This window comes from Suillus plorans, assembly GCF_016647745.1.
Source record: "Suillus plorans strain S12 chromosome Unknown HD556scaffold_11, whole genome shotgun sequence".
NCBI lineage: Eukaryota > Fungi > Basidiomycota > Agaricomycetes > Boletales > Suillaceae > Suillus > Suillus plorans.
This window is the reverse complement of record NW_024537395.1, coordinates 401,112-419,197: the sequence shown is the minus strand read 5'-3', so window position 1 is coordinate 419,197 and position 18,086 is coordinate 401,112. Positions and strand designations below refer to the sequence as shown.

At 47.4% G+C, this 18,086-nt stretch overlaps 7 protein-coding genes across 7 annotated transcripts; 4 read left to right on the top strand and 3 right to left on the bottom strand.

Moving 5' to 3' along the window:
• Positions 1-634: 634 nt before the first annotated feature.
• Positions 635-2,055, bottom strand: HD556DRAFT_123290 (kinase-like domain-containing protein). Its single transcript, XM_041297550.1, has 7 exons — positions 2,003-2,055; positions 1,810-1,948; positions 1,469-1,741; positions 1,382-1,403; positions 1,294-1,331; positions 1,033-1,245; positions 635-978 (listed from the first exon to the last, which is right to left on the bottom strand). The coding sequence occupies exons 3-7, from the start codon at positions 1,661-1,663 to the stop codon at positions 772-774; spliced, it is 675 nt and encodes a 224-aa protein (XP_041163741.1). The 5' UTR covers positions 1,664-1,741; positions 1,810-1,948; positions 2,003-2,055; the 3' UTR covers positions 635-771.
• Positions 2,056-3,847: 1,792 nt separating this feature from the next.
• HD556DRAFT_1347178 (kinase-like domain-containing protein) lies at positions 3,848-5,700 on the bottom strand. Its single transcript, XM_041302270.1, has 8 exons — positions 5,425-5,700; positions 5,257-5,326; positions 5,156-5,206; positions 4,914-5,099; positions 4,832-4,862; positions 4,729-4,766; positions 4,489-4,674; positions 3,848-4,441 (listed from the first exon to the last, which is right to left on the bottom strand). The coding sequence occupies exons 1-8, from the start codon at positions 5,514-5,516 to the stop codon at positions 4,223-4,225; spliced, it is 873 nt and encodes a 290-aa protein (XP_041163740.1). The 5' UTR covers positions 5,517-5,700; the 3' UTR covers positions 3,848-4,222.
• A 25-nt stretch (positions 5,701-5,725) lies between these two features.
• HD556DRAFT_1266166 (kinase-like domain-containing protein) lies at positions 5,726-9,090 on the top strand. The gene is made up of 16 exons (XM_041299114.1): positions 5,726-6,100; positions 6,153-6,349; positions 6,396-6,452; positions 6,502-6,684; positions 6,742-6,772; positions 6,835-6,872; positions 6,927-7,151; positions 7,213-7,423; positions 7,472-7,554; positions 7,610-7,783; positions 7,838-7,963; positions 8,013-8,075; positions 8,130-8,318; positions 8,375-8,497; positions 8,545-8,745; positions 8,801-9,090. The coding sequence occupies exons 2-16, from the start codon at positions 6,215-6,217 to the stop codon at positions 9,017-9,019; spliced, it is 2,058 nt and encodes a 685-aa protein (XP_041163739.1). The 5' UTR covers positions 5,726-6,100; positions 6,153-6,214; the 3' UTR covers positions 9,020-9,090.
• A 981-nt stretch (positions 9,091-10,071) lies between these two features.
• Positions 10,072-10,374, top strand: HD556DRAFT_1231615 (uncharacterized protein; the record flags this gene model as incomplete). Its single annotated transcript, XM_041297447.1, has 1 exon — positions 10,072-10,374. The coding sequence occupies one exon, from the start codon at positions 10,072-10,074 to the stop codon at positions 10,372-10,374; it is 303 nt and encodes a 100-aa protein (XP_041163738.1).
• Positions 10,375-13,235: 2,861 nt separating this feature from the next.
• Positions 13,236-13,457, top strand: HD556DRAFT_1201013 (uncharacterized protein; the record flags this gene model as incomplete). The annotated part of the gene is made up of 1 exon (XM_041296387.1): positions 13,236-13,457. A coding segment is annotated over one exon (222 nt), but the record flags the coding sequence as incomplete, so codon positions are not given.
• A 1,200-nt stretch (positions 13,458-14,657) lies between these two features.
• Positions 14,658-14,993, top strand: HD556DRAFT_1215762 (uncharacterized protein; the record flags this gene model as incomplete). The annotated part of the gene is made up of 1 exon (XM_041296676.1): positions 14,658-14,993. A coding segment is annotated over one exon (336 nt), but the record flags the coding sequence as incomplete, so codon positions are not given.
• A 1,611-nt stretch (positions 14,994-16,604) lies between these two features.
• Positions 16,605-18,071, bottom strand: HD556DRAFT_1347145 (uncharacterized protein). The gene is made up of 3 exons (XM_041302269.1): positions 17,513-18,071; positions 17,391-17,457; positions 16,605-17,326 (listed from the first exon to the last, which is right to left on the bottom strand). The coding sequence occupies exons 1-3, from the start codon at positions 17,782-17,784 to the stop codon at positions 17,090-17,092; spliced, it is 576 nt and encodes a 191-aa protein (XP_041163735.1). The 5' UTR covers positions 17,785-18,071; the 3' UTR covers positions 16,605-17,089.
• Between the last annotated feature and the right edge of the window lie 15 nt (positions 18,072-18,086).

Genomic DNA, 18,086 nt, shown 5'->3' with positions numbered 1-18,086 from the left:
TTATCTGTCCCTGCGCACACTTGAATCTTACGTATCACTCAGTTCATCACTTGAACATCTAGTTTGGTTGACTCGGAGTGACGATATACTACACATTTCACATCGGACTGGCCAACTTTGTCTGAGACAGTAACGTCTGCTAGGTTGTCGTCAGTATCCAATATTCCCTAATACTTACTTGTCTAAGGCCGCCACAACAACGACATCATGCTATCAACCAATCAAGTGCATCCAGTGTCCATCGATTTAGCCTTAACGCTAACCGACACATCACCTTTCTTTGCCGATCCTGCACGCCTCCCAAGTATACATCCCGAGCTGCAAGGCCTCACCTACGTTCAAGCTGTGGGCACTGGATTGATGTCAAACGAACACGTATACAGGCTGGAAGACAGAGAACGGGCTGCGGTTGTACGGGACTTTTTGAAGAAAGAGCAAGGGGTGTTTAATGTGGTTTTGCTTGAGAAGAAGCAACGGGTCAAGAGGGATGAGTTTTGATTTGTGAGCATCGCTTGATTCGCTTCATCAAACGTTTCTCGGAACGAGTGTTGATTCAGATGCTAGAGCGGCTGATATCACTGGAGAAGCATACGTTGCCATTGCGATGTCGGGATCTATGTAAGTAAAAGATACGCTGCGCGCGGCTGCATATTTTCAAGAAGACTAGTGTATGTATGGTAACGGTATATAAAAGAAGCGCGCGACTAGTGCTACCTAAATAAAAATACGGATATACGAAAAGAGCATGCGGCGATTATCTGCCTGCAATCACTACGGTGGCAATGCACTTTGAACATAACTGAGAATGTGGTCAACAGTCGGTCTGTCAGATGACCTTGACCAGCATTCTTGAAGAAGGGGTACGTGGCGCCTGTCAACTGAACTGTCTCCTGCCATGGGTTGCATACCCTTGTGTCTGGCAGCCATGATATGAAAAGGGTCTGCCAGCCAATCATAAGGGAGCTTTCCGGATAGCACCTGAATTGTAACTCAAAATGTAGGTACTGCAAGGCAAAATAAGAAGTAGCGTACCTGAAATATTACGCAACCGAGGGAGTAAACGTCGGAGTGGGTAGTCGGCTTTCCAGCTTCTTCATCTGCAAGATCTATCAATTCAGGTGCTGCCCAGCGTATAGAACCCGGGTAGTAAGTTTCGCACGACGAGCTATCGCATTCTGCAAGGATCACCGACAGTCCGAAGTCTGTTACGTGAGCATTTCCTTTGGAATCGATCAATATGTTGTGCTGTAATTGTTTAGCTTGTCAAACACACGTCCAGAATCACAACCTTACCCCAGTGAGGTTCCCATGAATGACATTTCTGTCGTGAACTGTGGGAATTGTCAAAAGCTGTATGCGAAAAACATGAACCAGCACAAACGATACTGGATAGCTGTCGTAATCTGTTCAAGCTACAGAGAGTAGTTGTCAACGCGATCAGCTTGAATCACTTGGCAATAGGACCCACGAGTATGAACTTGTCACCATCCATTAGATTAAAAAATTCAATAGACAGATAGTTCGTCAATGATCCACGCTCCATCCAAGGAGTCACGAATGCGGGGAGCGATCCAAATCCTGAGGTCGTCCCAAAAAGGCGAAGTATATTCTTATGATGCAACGTTGTCCACACGCGCACTTCGCCATAGATCCTCTGAAACATTATTAGCCTGAATAGAGTGAGCTGTGGCCGTGTACCTTGCGCAATACTCTTATCGCTTCTTCGCTTGAATCAAGGATCCTCAAAGATTTGATAGCAACCTGTTGTGAACTTCATTGGCGGTGACGAATAAAAGAAGGAGGAGGTACCTCTATTTTTCCATGGGACTTTGAAACCATGGTACATCGGTAGACATCGCTCAAATCGCCGATGAGATGAGGAAAACTATCATATCTGAGAATACACGCTCGAGGAACCTCTGTCGATTTGTCCTGGATCATATCGGACCTATACAGTGCCATCTTTAGACCAACAGGCCAACATGACAAGACGTTTTTTTACAGAGAATGCCATAGTACTTGCAGTCTAGTGACCCCGCCAATCTGATGAAATGAAAAGTTTGGTTCATGATTAGAAACATTGAGAATCGTCGATTTGCCAGCTTAGATGTACACTCACCTTCAGACAAAAGATATTTAACATCGCTGTGCACGAGTCACAACTTCGTCAGAATGCTGGGATGCGATACGGACGAGATAAGCAGGCGCCGAAACTAGATTCATGGGCCTTAAGTTCGAAAGCGACTAAAAAAGGCTGGGCCATGGGGAATCCGTAGCCTGCCATTAGGTGAATGCTGTACTTACATATATATATTGCGGCTGTGTAAACGATGTTTTATTGGCTGAAACCAAAATACAGTATAATTATGTAAGTTGGTTTGAGGCGCTCAGGCTGCCATGTCAGAAATTCAGAATCTTATTCCGCGACTCCCACGTTAGGACCTATTTTTCTCCGCACACGGATTGATCCCATTACCTGGGTGTCTGTCTTTGGCCCTCGACTTCTCATTTTTCTTCTTCTAGTGTTTCATGCAATGGTATATCCTGCACCAGTACCATGATTACCCGTCTTGTAGCCTCTTGGTTCTTAAGCTTCACACCGGTCGAACTTCCAGCCCCACTATATATATGGGTCTGTCCAGAACTGCCAAAGTGTGACATTTTCGCGTACTAGCTCAAGCTCACGTCGCAAAACTGGATGAAGTGGGCACCGACTTGGCTCGCGAACGGTTTTTTCCTTACATGGTAGAGAGTTCATGAACTCTAAAATCTACTAACTTCGGACAGACATCGGCCTTCCGAAAGCCTCAAATTAGTCTCGATTTTCGGCCTGCTAAACTTCGGATAGACCTATGTGGGAAGCTTCAAGGGGCCTGGTCAAACATATACCCTCCAGCTTTCACATCGGTGGCTTGTGTTATCCATCCGGAGGCTCCTTATCGAATCCTACATGTACTTGATGCCTGAACGGAAACAGGTCCTCTCCATTTGGTGTTCCTTCCCCTCCCTTATTTAACAAGGTGCGTTTTCATTCGCTGTGTTGCATGCCTCACCGTTTACCATTGGTCTTCTCAGGTGGCCGATATTAACGCTCTGTATGTTACCGTGGTCAGCGGTGATCCTGCGTAGTTTTTCTTTCTTGAAGACCATCATTCCACATCCATTCCTGATTTGCCTGCGTCTTTCGTCATAGAGGCTCCCCGATTTCCTTCAGCCTTTGTTTCGAAGAAGCGTACCTGTCCTGATTCTGTCGGTCTCCTTCTGCTGTACTTATGTCGTTTACGCGCCGAGTCGGGTGCTATGTCATTGTATGGCACTTTCTTCATGTGTGCTCGGCGTGAACTGCCTTGCCCTATGTGGCTGTCAAATAAACTCTTTCGGATGTGGCCCTTCCTTCTGGTTGTGTCCGTTCATTTTATCTGCGTGTATGGAGCTGAGGTTGCTATGGTCCTTTGTTGTTCCCTTCCGGGCTGTTACGCATGTAACTCGCTTGATTGTTGTCGTATCTTGTGGTCTGCCCTTCCGATCAAGTCTCTTGGTTATCACCTGTGCACACCATCTATCGACGTGTTATTGCAGCGCATCTGCCATCTACCTTTCGAAGGTGGCCCCGTCTTAAATGCTCGGTTTTGCACTAAGACCAGGACGGTCTGGCTTGCCATATCCGTGAATGCGCTATGTATTTGCAGGCCGTATGTTCCAGCGTCGTGCATCATGGCCATGAGGTCTTATTCATCAACGATGAAGCACTAGGGTTGGCTTTGGCTAGGTTCGGAAATAAGGACCACTGAAGCGCTGAAATAGAAGGTTCTTAGTTGTACTGGTAGCCGTTGCTAGCCACACCTGACTTCCCGGTCTCACAAGCAGCAGTGTCATACTGATCAACAGCACATCATTAACGTATACAAGAGTATCAAGTAGGCAAGTAATGAGAGGAAAGTAGAAGTCAATGACTTGGTGTACGGTGCTAGTATCCCGAAGCTACATATACGTAAAAAGTCGTGTAATATACATACAAATATTACAATAGATTGGAACTTGGTTTTTAAAAAGTGCGATATGTATGTCATCCAGAATAATAATAACGGGGCCTCGTGTTGCCAGAAAAACAACGCCGGTGGCCATGACCCCATGAAGTCCATAGTAATGAGAGCAATGAGAAACGAGTGTAATAGTTTCAAGCAAAGGAATGAGCAGGTGGATGTGAGTTCCTCACATAGGCCTATGTGGTGAGAAGCTCGACTTCCGTTTGAGAGAAGTGCAGCACTTCAGCGGCAGATGGGCGATTTTCTGGGACGAACCAGCATTTTTCCATGAATGACCAGTGATGGTCTGTGATATGAGCATCGTGCGATCGTGAAGGTTTGTTTCCGTTCAATATTTGGATAGAAACCTTGTTTCCTGATCTGAACTCATAATAAGGTTCACGGCCAGTAAGGATCTGCAAGATTTTCAAGCGATGCATCTAATATCATAAGCGCAACGGACCTGGTAGATGATGGTTCCAATAGAGTAAACATCACTCTTGGTCGTGGGAACGACCACGTTTTTACTGTCAAAGCGTTCTGGCGCTGCCCATCTCACAGATGGGGGAATATGTTGCCCTCGGTGTGCTAGAGTAACGTCGTAATCTGCAAGATATGCAACACCCATGACATCGATCAAGACGTTGTTCTAAATGCATCGCAATAAGATAGAGGAATACAGTGAGAAATAAAGGTGGCTCACTCCATGTAGATTGCCATGAATGATGTTCTTGTAGTGCACTACATTGATTTTTCAGAAACCCGAGTCGGGATGTACGTCAGAAGTGGAATTCTGTAGTGCTCACGGTAACAGAGTCCAGCCGCTATTTGCTTGATCTACTTTACTAAATTAGACGTATTCAAGCAGAAAGAGTGGACAAGACTTGCCAGGTTAAACCTTGCCAGAACACTTAGACTGTCAGAGTTTTTTTCGAGGTATGATGTCAATGTCCCGCCCGGCATCCAATCGTACACAATTGACGGAAGCGGTCCAAATCCATCAGTGAATCCTATAGGAATAAGAATATTGTCGTGTTGCAACGTCATCCAGACATGAGCTCTAATTAATATCTCCTAGAAAATAGCAACGTGAATAATCTATGAATCACCTCGAGACATTAATTACAAACCTGGACTTCCGTGTTTCCGAAAATTTCTATCCTCAATGACTTCACAGCAACCTGTTTTTCATAAGTACACACTAGATGGCGTTTGATTGTCCAGCACGAACCAGTTTGGAGGTCGTAGCGGTAGAATATACAGCCTGATATACATTTGCCGATGGAGTTTTGCCAATTAATCTTTATTTTTGAGTTTTCGAAGTGAGGTTGCGCATGGGAATGCGAAGCATTTCTCGTATTAAGTGATCTATGATAGGATCAAGAAGACGGTGACTTACGAATGGTGCTTCTTCTTCTGAATCTTCAAGTTGGTCCTGGAACTTGTGAGCAAGCTTTGCCAAACACGTAAAAGAACATGGAGTAGCGGCATCTGAGATCAGGAGACCTATGTGAGCCTATGTGGAGTCCTCCAGACCCCAAAGGATTTGGTAACAAACGTGATCGTCCGCAGAAAGGTGGCTCATCCAGATCTTGAGAGATAACTGTGTTTGTTAATGTTTGGCTGTCAATGTACTTACTAAATTAGTTTGATCAGATAAATTTCCCCCCCTCGGTTCCCAGTTCGGAAGAAGATTAACTTTTTACACTGCCCAACGTGGGGCCCCGCTGCATGATCACAGCGATTTTGTCTTCTGGCCCGCGGAGTATAGAGTTTAGTGCCAGCCATCTCAGAAAATTCAACTCGGCAAGGCACTTGAATCCAGTTTCATCTTTCATTGCTCTGGCTGGTACAAATGACTGATTTTGATAGCATAGCATCTACACATGAACATCTTTCTGGTGGAGTTACATCTCCTCTCTTTTTTCACTCTTTTCGTTAGTGGGCAATACATCAGAAATAAAAGTGGGGCCAACATGGGCGGCTAGCAGAATAGGTCTGTCAAACATAAAAACTAAGAAAGCCGCCATACCAGGTATAGTTCCCTTCAAGATTCGTAATCCAGTGAACACGAGGTGCGTAACATCTATTTAAACTGCCTTACGCAAATTATAGAACCTCTGGCAGGGTTGGTGTGTATCTTGACGCTGGACCTTTCTACCCCCACCTCATCAAATCCCACCCTCGCAATGTCCAGGCAGTCGATCAGCGATCTCGTCGACCTCACAGAGCGTATCACACGCACCTGTTTTTTTTGTTCAGCTGGAGGAGGGTTTGGTGACATATGGCGCTGCACGCTACAAACTGGTGCAACACATGACATGGTACGATTGCTCGCATTGACGACCAGCATACATCTCATGTTTCCAGGTTGCAGTCAAAGCAATCAGGTTCCAATCTGGAGAGGCCAGTGCATCACAGGAAAAGGTAATTTGCAAAATTACACTGCCGACCCATTTGCTTACTATATTTAAAGGCGCTGCGACGTGAACTTGGAACGTGGAAGAGACTTGTCCATGCGAATATCTTGCCACTACTAGGCATAGCAAGAGGTTTTAGCCCCTCTATATCTATGGTCTCCCCTTGGTACGAAAATGGTTCGCTAGCAGCTTATCTCCAGAAATACGAAGGTATTCCTCTGTCTGATCGCCTCCGCCTAGTGAGCTTTTCTGCTTGATAACACACCCACCTATCTCACCAATAGTTTGATATTCAGCTTCAAGACATTGCATCGGGTCTCCGTTATCGTGTGTATTCAATGCATTGTGTGTCTACGTCTTGCTCATATATATATTCATGTTTGACGTAGTGCATGGCATCCCGGTGGTTCACGGTGATTTAACTCCAGTAAGACGGGTTATCTTGGAGAGTTTTGACAGTATCTTACTACCTTACTCGCAGAACAACGTACTCCTGAATGACGAAAAAAGGGCTGTCCTCACAGACTTTGGCTTATCGTCCATGCTCGGGGATATCACGGGTTTTTCATATCTTGAACGGTCTTGTGCACAACCAGGAGCAATTCGCTACAGCGCTCCCGAGCTTCTGATTTTTGGGGAGTCTGATGCATCTATCCGACCAGACATTCGAAGTGATGTCTACTCATTTGGCTGTCTAGCGCTCAAAGTATGACTCTAATGTGTGCGTAACTATTCGAAATGCTGATAGCGACATTTTGTCGGCGTAGGTCCTTTCTGGAAACGAACCCTGGTCTGATGTCAAACACTGGAGAACTATCGTCATCAAAGTCGCAAATGGACGTACACAACAGAGGCCTACCCACAGTCCGATTTCAGATGCACATTGGCGACTAATACAACAATGTTTCTCACGACCTCGTGCTCGACCATCCACAAATGACATTCTGAAATTTCTCAGAAAAGAATTACAGTCGGAAGGTATTGATCAAAATGTGCCTTCGACAGTTAGCTAATGCGATTCTGGAGATCAAAATCAAAAAGTCTCGGCCGTGAATCGATCGACCCAATGCTCCGATCAAGATGAAGCTACGGCATCTCTCAAGTACAAAGTATGTATTCTCTCTGTCCAGGCTCCTATGCAAATACTTACTCCTGGTCATTCAGGTTACTGCCAACACATTTCATTTGACACATGCTTCCGGGACAAGTCACATTATTGATCCAAATGAACAAATAGCGTCTACGTTGCTCAGTTCTATACCTGATATTCCTGACAAAGGGAAAGGCCCTGCGCGCAAGTTCAGTTTGAATTTGTTCCGCCGTAAAAGCGTGCAATCGGTAAGAATTGTACTATATTCTGCAATAAAAAACATAATAAAAGTTTTGAAACAGATTCAAACACGAGGCCCGAACATTGAGGCCCGTTCGCTGACGATAGTGCAAGACTTTGCCGTACCTTCGGGGGGGCTTGGCAATACTTTTCAGTGTGTCTTGCGGAACAAGACAAAAAAGGAGAAGGTCAAGCAAATTTCTATTTATATCCTTGGTAGTATTGATAATTGCTCAGGTCGCTGTCAAGTCCATTAAGGTACGAGATGACGATGAAGAGAACATTAGGGAGGCTCAAAAAGTCAGCCTCAGCAATGCCGAGAAACATTTCAACGCTGATCCCTAGACATACTAGATCATCCTGAAAGAAGTGCAAGGCTGGATGTCTCTCTCCCATGAAAATCTATTACCTATCTACGGTACTACTACTGGCTTCGGTTCTAGCCTTCCATGTTTGGTTTTGCCTTGGATGGAGAACGGGTCGTTGACCAGCTACCTGAGCATCAAGAATCAAAACCTCCCAATCGCTACGAAATTTTTGCTTGTGCGTTTCTCAGCTCGTCAAACAAATTTTCTGCTCATTCCTCAACCCGGATCCAGCTATCTCATGTCGCAGCTGGGCTTCAATTTCGTAAGTACGAAGATATTCCGCCAATTAAGTACACCTCACCGGTTTCATCAACAGTCCACAGCAATTCCATAATACATGGCAATCTCAGTAGTGTCAGTATCTTCCAAGTCCCGGTGGAGCCTGCTGACAGCGGATGTAGAATAATGTCCTCATCGATGAGCGCCACAATGTCCGTCTCACAGACTATGGACTGTCTTCAGTCGTATCCATGTGCGGCGAACTCTTTCAGTCCTATCATTGCAGTGCTTTGCGCTGGACGGCCCCGGAATTGATCGACGACGATGACCAGGAGCTCGGTAACGCGTCCGATATCTATTCTTTCGGATGCATCATGCTTCATGTATGCTAAGTTGATGTATCACTCTTACTTCATCACTTCAACTGATACCTTTTAGGTGCTCTCCGAAAAGTTACCATACTGGTGGCTGGACGACGTTCTGCGCGTACTTTCTGCGCGACACAATGGCGTGAATCCAGTCCGTTGCGGGTCGGAGATGCATGAGGAACATGTGAAATTCGTCCAGCATTGCTTGTCGGTTTCTCCTACGGACCGTCCAACAATGGATAAGATCGACGGTTTCATTGCAAGATCTACGCGGTCCATTGTAAAGTAGAGCTGCATCATACTCGGGTTATACCTAGTCACAACCAGATATCAATAATTAGATATCAGGCATTTGAGGAACTTCAGTCTTCAACCGCTGGACGGCTATATGCGGAAGGGAGCACAGCATTCTCGCACGTGATGGGAATTCGGCGAAGCCCTGTCCCGACTCCCGGGGGACGGTACCACAACGAAAGACGAAGCCTGCTCTTGACATCTAGGATCTAGTTGATGATGATTTAAACCCTTCAATCAATACAGTGTGAACACACCGGGTGCAGGACGCTTCAAGGATATATCGGTGTGGGAATGCGATATCATGCAGTAGAACACATTCAAGCTCACTGCAGCTGCGCGGGTGTTCAACGTTCAGCAATTTGGCAATTGCTTATAATACAGCAAACGTTCATGCGATGATGCATTTGGACTCCTTGATATGGTCGACGGTACGCGTACCAGAATATTTCGATCCTGGAATATCCGGAATTTTGGTTAGTATTACTTACCCCAAACTTCCTGTGCAACTTGCTGCCACCTCGTGCCCTCCAGCTGGTCGGACCTTGCAGGCAGCGAGACAAGCGCCCGCTTATCTTTTCAACTTGACTGCAAAGTTCAACGTTCAACCACGAGCCATCTATCGACTTCGAATATAATCGCAATCAATCGTCCATTCTCGTGCGCAAGCATCCTGTGATATCTTTGTTGCTCGATCGTTTCAACATCACCGGCCATCACCACTTAAGCCTTTTTGATTTCAAACGAAGTTACATTTTAGAAATTGACTCCTCAATTAACGTCGCATGTTGTCCCCTCCGAGATAGCCATCGCCATTACAATTTCTAATCACACCGCTGAACTAAACTAGTACTACTTCCACCTATTCCGACTCCCATTTTGTGTCGCATTCTATCGTCAACCTCTGTTGTGAGATTGATGTAAATATCTCCTTCCCTTATCACCTTTCTCGCTCTCTGACCCGACTGACAGTTCCTGGCGAGCTTCTAGCAATGGCTGAAGGAACTTGGGAGAAGCTGTCCCAGGTCGCTGTCCTGGGTGCTGAATATGACTCCCCTGAACGCTGAACGCCAGCCCCATCCAAAATGTTTGGAAGAGACCCGAGTGAACCTTCTCGAATTGATCTACGGATTGTTGGACAAGCGAGAGATGAGCCAGATCATTTGGCTGCATGGCACAGCATGCGTCGGGAAGTCTGCCGTGACATTCACTGTGGCCGAAAGGATGAAAGGTCTGAAAATGACAGAGGAGACGAAAACCGAAACAAGGCTCGCTGTAAGCCGATCGGCTTATGCATCACGTCACATGACACTTTCCCCATATATATATGTTGCTTTCTGTATTACTTGACGCAGACTCGGGTCTCCGACCTACCATCACGTACTTATCCATAATCTCCAAAGAAATCCACAGTTTCGTCCAGTTATCTTCGTTCGATCCGCTTAGTGTTCTTTGTCACTTTCGTGGCAAGGTTCCACTTTTTTTTTAACTGAAACGAAACTGATAATCTTTGAACCATCATACTTGCAGACCGCCGGGCCTCCCCGCCCGCTATCTGACCTGACAAACTGCCTTCTTCACGAAGGGAACCAACCGTCTCCGAACCTTTAGTCACGCGACAGCGTACAAGGAAGGAAAGACAAGAACCTGTACCCGAACCGCCCCCATCTCCCCTGACGTCTATTTCTTCAGACGATACACCCGCCCGCCACATCGTACCCATAAAAAGGTATTACGACTCTTCCTCCTCTGAATCCGATACAAAAGACACGCATATATCCTGTAACTATCCACGTACGATGACTAAGTCAGCAAGAGTGGAACAATCCGCCCCCAACAAACCGCCCAAACTCTTGGCTGGCGAACTCACTCCGGAAGTCGCTCGTGATTGGGACAATGCCTGCACGACGTACTTCATGCACAAGGAGATCGAGGCTCAAGACCAAGTAAAGATGATCGCGTTCGGGATGTTAGACCCTCGCCTCCACACTTGGTACTTGACTCAAAGAGCAACGTTGGACGGAGGAACATTCGCAGACTACATGACGGCACTCAAGAGCGCCTGGCTTGAAAGCCATTGGGACACCAAACTGCGTCGTAAGGTCCTGGGATCCCAACAGGGAAACCGACCATTCTACGAGTGGGCTCTAGAGTTACAAAACCAGAACGCCTTGTTATATGGCGGTACGACACACTTGTCAGATGCGCAATTACGGAACCAGCTCGAAGCAAACATCTGTGAAGAGCTGACCATTCCCGTGCTCAGGGCAAATCTCGCCGACAATCTCACACTTAAGACGTGGATCGAAGAGGTCAAACATCTCAACGACAAACGTCTCGAGGACCTCGCTGCTCACAGGAAGATAGCCGAGGACCTACACAAGTTGTCTAGACGCACCGCAACCACTAGCAGGAACTCATCATTGAAGACACATACGTCGTCCTCCCGCTTGGGTTCACTGACAGACTCTGAACGCGCGTTGCTGATGAAGCATAAAGGTTGTTTCAAATGCAGGAAATTCTATGTGTCACACCAATCGAGAGAATGCACCGAAGGAGCACCCGACGCCTCGGCCTACAAAGCACTCACAGAATCGGACGCCCTCGCGGCGAAACCGAAGACAAGAACAGTTGCCGCAGTGGGACCAGTAGGCGTGGTGATGCCATCATCGGTGCTTGATGACGGGACTGACTCTGAGGATGACATGTGCGTAGCCCCTTTTGAAACCGCCCACATCATGTGGCCCTGTCTCTTGACAGGACCATCATCCGATTCCTTTGAACGTGTCGACGCGTTAATTGACCATGGGTCACATCTAGTTCTGATTGATGAAAGCATCGTCAACAAGCTTGGACTGCGTAGATGCAAACTACATACAAAGATCGAAGCCAATTCGGCGTTTATGGACGATTCTCTTTCTTCCCCTTTCTCCTTTTCTGAATATGTTCTGTTGTCTCCGTCTTCTGTTAGTCATGATTGGACTTCGCGCGCGGTTCGCGCTATTATTGCACCGAGACTGGCTGTGCCGCTCCTCCTTGGAGGACCTTTCTTATCACATAATTGCCTTGTTATAGATCATGACTCGCGGACATGTATGGTGAAAGGCTCAAATTACGATCTGTTGAACCCCCCCACTTGCGCACGCAAAGGAAAGGTACACATACCGTCTCGACACCAGATGTTGCTCCTGCGGAAGACGGTTGTCAACGAACTCAAGACTGCCTTGGACAATTGTCGGAACAACAATGAAATGGATACGACAATTGACACGCCCAACACGGCCTATGTGGCAAGTTTGTTGCGAGAAAGAATTGACACATTAGCGTTCATAGAGAACAACAAAGAACAACTGGACCGCCTCGACAGGGAAATGCGTCGAAAGTACATCGACAGATTCCCGAATGATATCCCACACATCGACGAACTGCCAACAGACATCGTACACCGAATAATGCTCAAGGACCCAAACAAAATAATACAATGTAGAAGATACAATACGCCGAGAAAATACCGTGAGGCCTGGGACGCACTGCTAGACCAACATATCGAAGCGGGTCGCCTAAGGCCATCATCTAGTTCGTTTGTGTCCCCAGCCTTCCTCATACCGAAGAAGGACCCGACAGTACTGCCGCGGTGGGTGAACGACTACCGTGCACTGAATGCGAACACAGTGCCGGACAACCATCCTCTACCGCGCATCGATGAGATCCTACGTGATTGCGCAAAAGGTAAAATCTTCGGCAAGATAGATATGACTAACTCGTTTTTCCAAACACGAGTACACCCAGACGATATCAAGTACACCGCGATCGACACGCCTCGAGGACTACACGAATGGACCGTGATGCCTCAAGGTGGCAGAAACGCACCTGCGACCCACCAACGCAGGATGTTCATCGCATTACGTGGACTGATAGGGAAGATTTGTCACGCATATCTCGACGATATTATTATCTGGTCCGAAACGGTCGCCGAACACGCGAAGAACGTGAAACTAGTGCTCGAGGCACTACGAAAAGCGAGCCTGTTTTGCTCACCAAAGAAGACGGCCCTTTTCTGTACCGAAATCGACTTTCTAGGACACCGCATCTCAGCAGCTGGTATCGAGGCGGACGCTTCGAAGGCAAAGAGAATCCTGGACTGGCCCATACCGAGATCGACAAGCGACGTGCGCTCATTCTTAGGACTCGTCAGATACCTAGACCAATTCTTGCCTCATCTCGCGGACCACACTCGGATTCTAACGCCATTAACGACAAAGTCTAGTGAAGTCGAGTGGCCCGGCTGGTCAAACAAGCACCAGACGGCGTTCGATGCGATTAAGCGCCTAGTCGTAAGTCGTGATTGCTTGACAACGATCGATCACGACAACCTCGGAAAGAACAAAATCTTCGTGACATGCGACGCGAGCGACTGGCGCACTGGCGCGATGTTAAGTGTTGGCCCAACGCCTCAAAACGCGAAACCAGTCGCGTTTGACTCGATGCAATTGCGTGAAGCGCAACTGAATTATCCTGTTCACGAGAAAGAGTTGCTGGCCGTTGTACGTGCCCTCAAGAAATGGCGCATCGAACTGCTAGGGACTCCGTTCACTGTCTATACCGACCACCGAACATTAGAAAACTTCCTGACACAACGTGAATTGTCACGTAGACAAGCAAGATGGCAGGAATTTTTCAGTCAGTACGATTTCACTATCCAATACATTCGCGGTGAGGACAATACGGTGGCGGATGCCTTATCACGACTGCCCCCGGAATGCGACGATGCACCATCATACGCAAAACAGACACGACACATGCCCGCAGAACTCGACAAACACATCAAACCCATCGCACTGATATTGTCCGTGACACCAGACACCTCGATGTTGAAAGACATCCAGACAGGATACCTGACAGATCCCTGGTGCGTGAAATTGATGAAGTTGACTGACTCACTGCCAGGTCTACGACACCACGAAGGACTACTATACCTCAACGACCGATTGGTAGTGCCACGCGTAACGCATTTACGAGAAACTATCTTCCGGCTGGCGCACGACCAGCTAGGACATTTCGGCATAGACAAATCATACGCAGCGATCCGTGAATCATTCTACTGGCCGAATATGAGACGCGACCTCGAAGAAAGTTACATACCGGCTTGCACTGAATGCGCGAGGAACAAAAGTCGAACAACGAAACCTGCCGGCCCATTACACCCACTGCCAGTGCCCGACGGCCGCGGTGACTCCATCGCCATCGACTTCATAGGACCTTTACCAACCGAGAAGGGCTTTGACGGGATAATGACCATCACCGACCGCCTAGGCGCAGACATCCGATTGGTGCCCTGTCGTATGAATATGAACGCTCGAGAGATCGCCAACCTGTTCTTCAACAACTGGTACTGCGAAAATGGCCTCCCATTGAACATTATATCCGATCGCGATAAACTGTTCACTAGTAAGTTTTGGAAGGCGCTTCATCGTCTGACTGGGGTAAAGTTGAAAATGTCGACGGCGTACCATCCACAAACGGATGGATCTAGCGAACGCACTAACAAAACAGTTGATCAGGCCCTCAGATTCTTTGTAGACAGGCACCAAACAGGATGGGTGAACGCACTCCCCCGGATCAGATTCAACATGATGTCGACGAAGAACGCGTCAACGGGGTACACACACTTCCATCTACACCTCGGGAGAGCACCTCGTTTGATACCGCCACTGACGACGGAGAACGTGCGCGCAACACGGGAAGACTTCCCAACAGATACCACGAATGCGCTTGACGCGATCGTTTCACTTAAGACAGACATTGCAGACGCACACGATGCCTTGCTAGCATCAAAAGTAGCACAAGCAAACGCTGCAAACGCACACAGGAGTGACGAACCTTCATTCGCGACAGGCGATCTCGTGTATCTCTCAACGGCACACCGACGACACGAATACCTCAACGGAAGCAATAAACGAGTTGCAAAATTTATGCCTCGGTTCGATGGACCCTACGCAATAGTGTCTGCGAACCCTGAGTCTTCAACTTACACTCTAGACCTACCAGAACATACTAACGTTTTCCCGACTTTCCACGTTTCAGAGCTGAAACGGCACGTGCCAAACAACGCAGACCTATTCCCCTCTCGCGAACTGCAACGGCCGGGTCCCGTGGTAACGGCGGCCGGAACGGAAGAGTGGGAGATAGAAAGGATACTCGACAGAAGAACACGCGGGCGCGGGTGTCAGTACTTGGTCCGATGGCGCGGATATGGCCCAGAAGCCGATGTTTGGGTGCCAGGACAAGAACTCGAAGATACAGACGTACTGCAAGAATACATCACACAAGAACGAGGCTCTGATGAAGATACCACACGTACCACGCAAGAACGTACCACACAATCACGAGGCTCTGATGAAGATAGCAGACGCACGAAGACTGATGAAGAACAAGATCAACCGCCATAGCAAATTCTTGAGAGAATGAGAGGGTGTAAGCCGATCGGCTTATGCATCACGTCACATGACACTTTCCCCATATATATATGTTGCTTTCTGTATTACTTGACGCAGACTCGGGTCTCCGACCTACCATCACGTACTTATCCATAATCTCCAAAGAAATCCACAGTTTCGTCCAGTTATCTTCGTTCGATCCGCTTAGTGTTCTTTGTCACTTTCGTGGCAAGGTTCCACTCGCGGGAATATTCTTTTTCGCGCGCAAGCACACGAAACGCACCACGACCGGACATTTCTTTGCGACCCTTGCTTACCAGCTTGCGAGCAATTTTCCTAGCGTCCAGAAGGACGTGAACAAGCTATCCGCGAGAATCTTGCGGTTCTAGACTCCAGCAAGTCTCTTCGCGACCAGATGATGGGGTTATTTCGCCGCCCTCTCTGGCACCTGCAATCCAGGCTGCGCGAGTGTCCGCCTCCGGTGTTTGTTGTCGATGCCCTCGATGAATGCCAACCTGAAACCATCGCCGATCTGATCTCGGTGAACACTTCTGGGGAGGGCGTTGCTGGCATCATTTCATTAGACGGCGAAGATGTGGACAATGACATCTGTACATTCTTGCAGCAGAGTTGCGAAATCGCCATCCTGATTTCCTGCGGATAATCTTATGCGGCTGACGAGGTCTTCCATCTCTCGCGAGCTCTTAGTATAACGGACAACAAGCTGAACTGTGCATTCAAGGTCTTCTGGGATCGCCACCTCCTCTCCTGGCTTGAAAGGCAGTGGTGCTTGAAGGGCTTGCAGTCCTGCCTCCTTATGTTATCCAAAGGAGAGAAACTTGCACAGGTGTGTTCTCATTGCTTAATATTTTTTGTGTATTCAGCACCTGACCTGCGCACAAAGGAATGTCTCATTGAAGCTACAGAGTCATCTCAGTCCCGGGTCTGAAACTGTTGATTTTATGTACTGGATGTCACGCTGTCTTGTTATTTCGCGTTAATATTTCTCTTTTACGTCGCTCGTGTGTTTTCAGAAATTGTCATGTTGAAGAAGATTGAAGATTGAATTGTCGCGAAGGTGAGTGGGGCGCCGCCCACCTCTTCTCCTTGTTATCTCTCATTGACCTATGTATGTACATACAGAATTAATACTTGGAATGTTAAGTATTGAATGACGGCCCGCTGGGCATTCCAGGACCCTCTCATTTCCATGTCACTCGTCTCCACATCCAAAAGCTGCTCCAAGTCCAACTGCTCACCAATCTCGAAAACCACTGTATTCCATGTACCGAGTTTTATTTTCATTCTCACCGCTTGAGTTTGACTGTGAATCGCAAACAACTTTCTATGAGACTATCTTGCGCAACTACTTTCAATGGCTGCCAAGGTCTGCTCTCTCGCACAGCGCTGGATCTCAGAGCTGATCTTTTTGCTCGTGGTCAACTATATACTGCATTGGTCCCGTGTGTGCTTATTTTCAGGAGCGAATAAGAAAGATAGTGCGAATATTATTTTGTAGAGTTCAAATGCCTGCTTTTCTGGTGGAATGAGATACTAATAAAACCCAACGACTGAAGGTCACCGCTTGTAATCTGACAAAATACATGATCTGGTCAATACAATACCCATTAGAGAGCTACACCGGCAGCATAACCTGAGTCCCACGCTCCAGATCTTGCTCTCTCTCTCTCCCGCCACTGACTCTCGAAGTAAATAAAGGTGACAACAATATCATCCAAGATGTGTACTGCTTCCGGTGATATGAGAAGCGCAGGAGACTTCTTTTGTCTGAACAGAGCCTGTGTAACCGTGGTTACAAAAGTGGCGATGCATGCCTGTGAGCGAGCGACCTCTAATGGCACGAGCTGTCCATATGGAATTAATCAGTAACCAGCTGATGCTTACATGTACAACAACATAGATACTCACTTGCGCGCGAGACTGACGGATTTGCCACTCATACCACTCGCTGTGAATTCCCTGAAACTTTTCCGGACTGTTTGGAAATCCATTAGCGATGAACATTTAATTTCGCTAAGTAAGTTTCTTACTATGTATATAGTCCCATCTTTATCATCTCGATTGTCCTAGACCCCACCACCACTGTGGGCCGGTCATTAGGGTTGGCTGGCCACTCAATGATGCCCACATGGATAGATTCTCCAACGACATTTTTCCAAACCGTCGTAGTAGCTTTACTTCCACCCTGAAGGAATGGTCGATTACGTGTCACTGTGTCAGAGGTGTAGTGTATGGCACGCTCTGGGCAAAAGAAAGTGGTCTGAAGTGGATCATTTTTTGCCAAGGATAGGCGAAGGGTCATATCGCTAGGGAATGTGGACACTCGTGATTGGCCCTAGTTTTACGTCCTGTTACTCCTGCAGCTGTAGTATACTAGTCTAGGGCCCTCCTAACTTGAAGGAGAACGTGGACTCGGAAGGACTCACCGCCCACAACTTCGATTTCAGGACGTCGAATACCGAGGCACGAACTAGAGCATAGAGCGACGCCCAGCGCCAATACCATGACTCAGGGCATATAAGCAGGCGATGAACAAACAATACCCACCCCACGGTGCCACCATGTACATAATACTGACAGGCACTAGTGACTGGCACTAACTCC

Bases quoted from the DNA above. Each gene is read 5' to 3' on its own strand.
- HD556DRAFT_123290 (XM_041297550.1), bottom strand. From the start codon at position 1,663: ATGTTTCAGAGGATCTATGGCGAAGTGCGCGTGTGGACAACGTTGCAT. The intron at 1,404-1,468 runs GTGGGTCCTATT...TAGCTTGAACAG, and splicing joins ATGGTGACAAGTTCATACTC to ATTACGACAGCTATCCAGTA. The intron at 1,332-1,381 runs GTTTGTGCTGGT...CAATTCCCACAG, and splicing joins TACGACAGCTATCCAGTATC to TTCACGACAGAAATGTCATT.
- HD556DRAFT_1347178 (XM_041302270.1), bottom strand. From the start codon at position 5,516: ATGCCGCTACTCCATGTTCTTTTACGTGTTTGGCAAAGCTTGCTCACA. The intron at 4,863-4,913 runs GCAAGTCTTGTC...TTAGTAAAGTAG, and splicing joins TTCTGGCAAGGTTTAACCTG to ATCAAGCAAATAGCGGCTGG. The intron at 4,675-4,728 runs GTGAGCCACCTT...CGATGCATTTAG, and splicing joins TTCATGGCAATCTACATGGA to AACAACGTCTTGATCGATGT.
- HD556DRAFT_1266166 (XM_041299114.1), top strand. From the start codon at position 6,215: ATGTCCAGGCAGTCGATCAGCGATCTCGTCGACCTCACAGAGCGTATC. The intron at 6,685-6,741 runs GTGAGCTTTTCT...TTTGATATTCAG, and splicing joins TGTCTGATCGCCTCCGCCTA to CTTCAAGACATTGCATCGGG. The intron at 8,319-8,374 runs GTGCGTTTCTCA...ACCCGGATCCAG, and splicing joins TCGCTACGAAATTTTTGCTT to CTATCTCATGTCGCAGCTGG.
- HD556DRAFT_1347145 (XM_041302269.1), bottom strand. From the start codon at position 17,784: ATGACCCTTCGCCTATCCTTGGCAAAAAATGATCCACTTCAGACCACT. The intron at 17,458-17,512 runs GTAAGAAACTTA...ATTTCCAAACAG, and splicing joins AAGATGGGACTATATACATA to TCCGGAAAAGTTTCAGGGAA. The intron at 17,327-17,390 runs GTGAGTATCTAT...CCATATGGACAG, and splicing joins TCCGTCAGTCTCGCGCGCAA to CTCGTGCCATTAGAGGTCGC.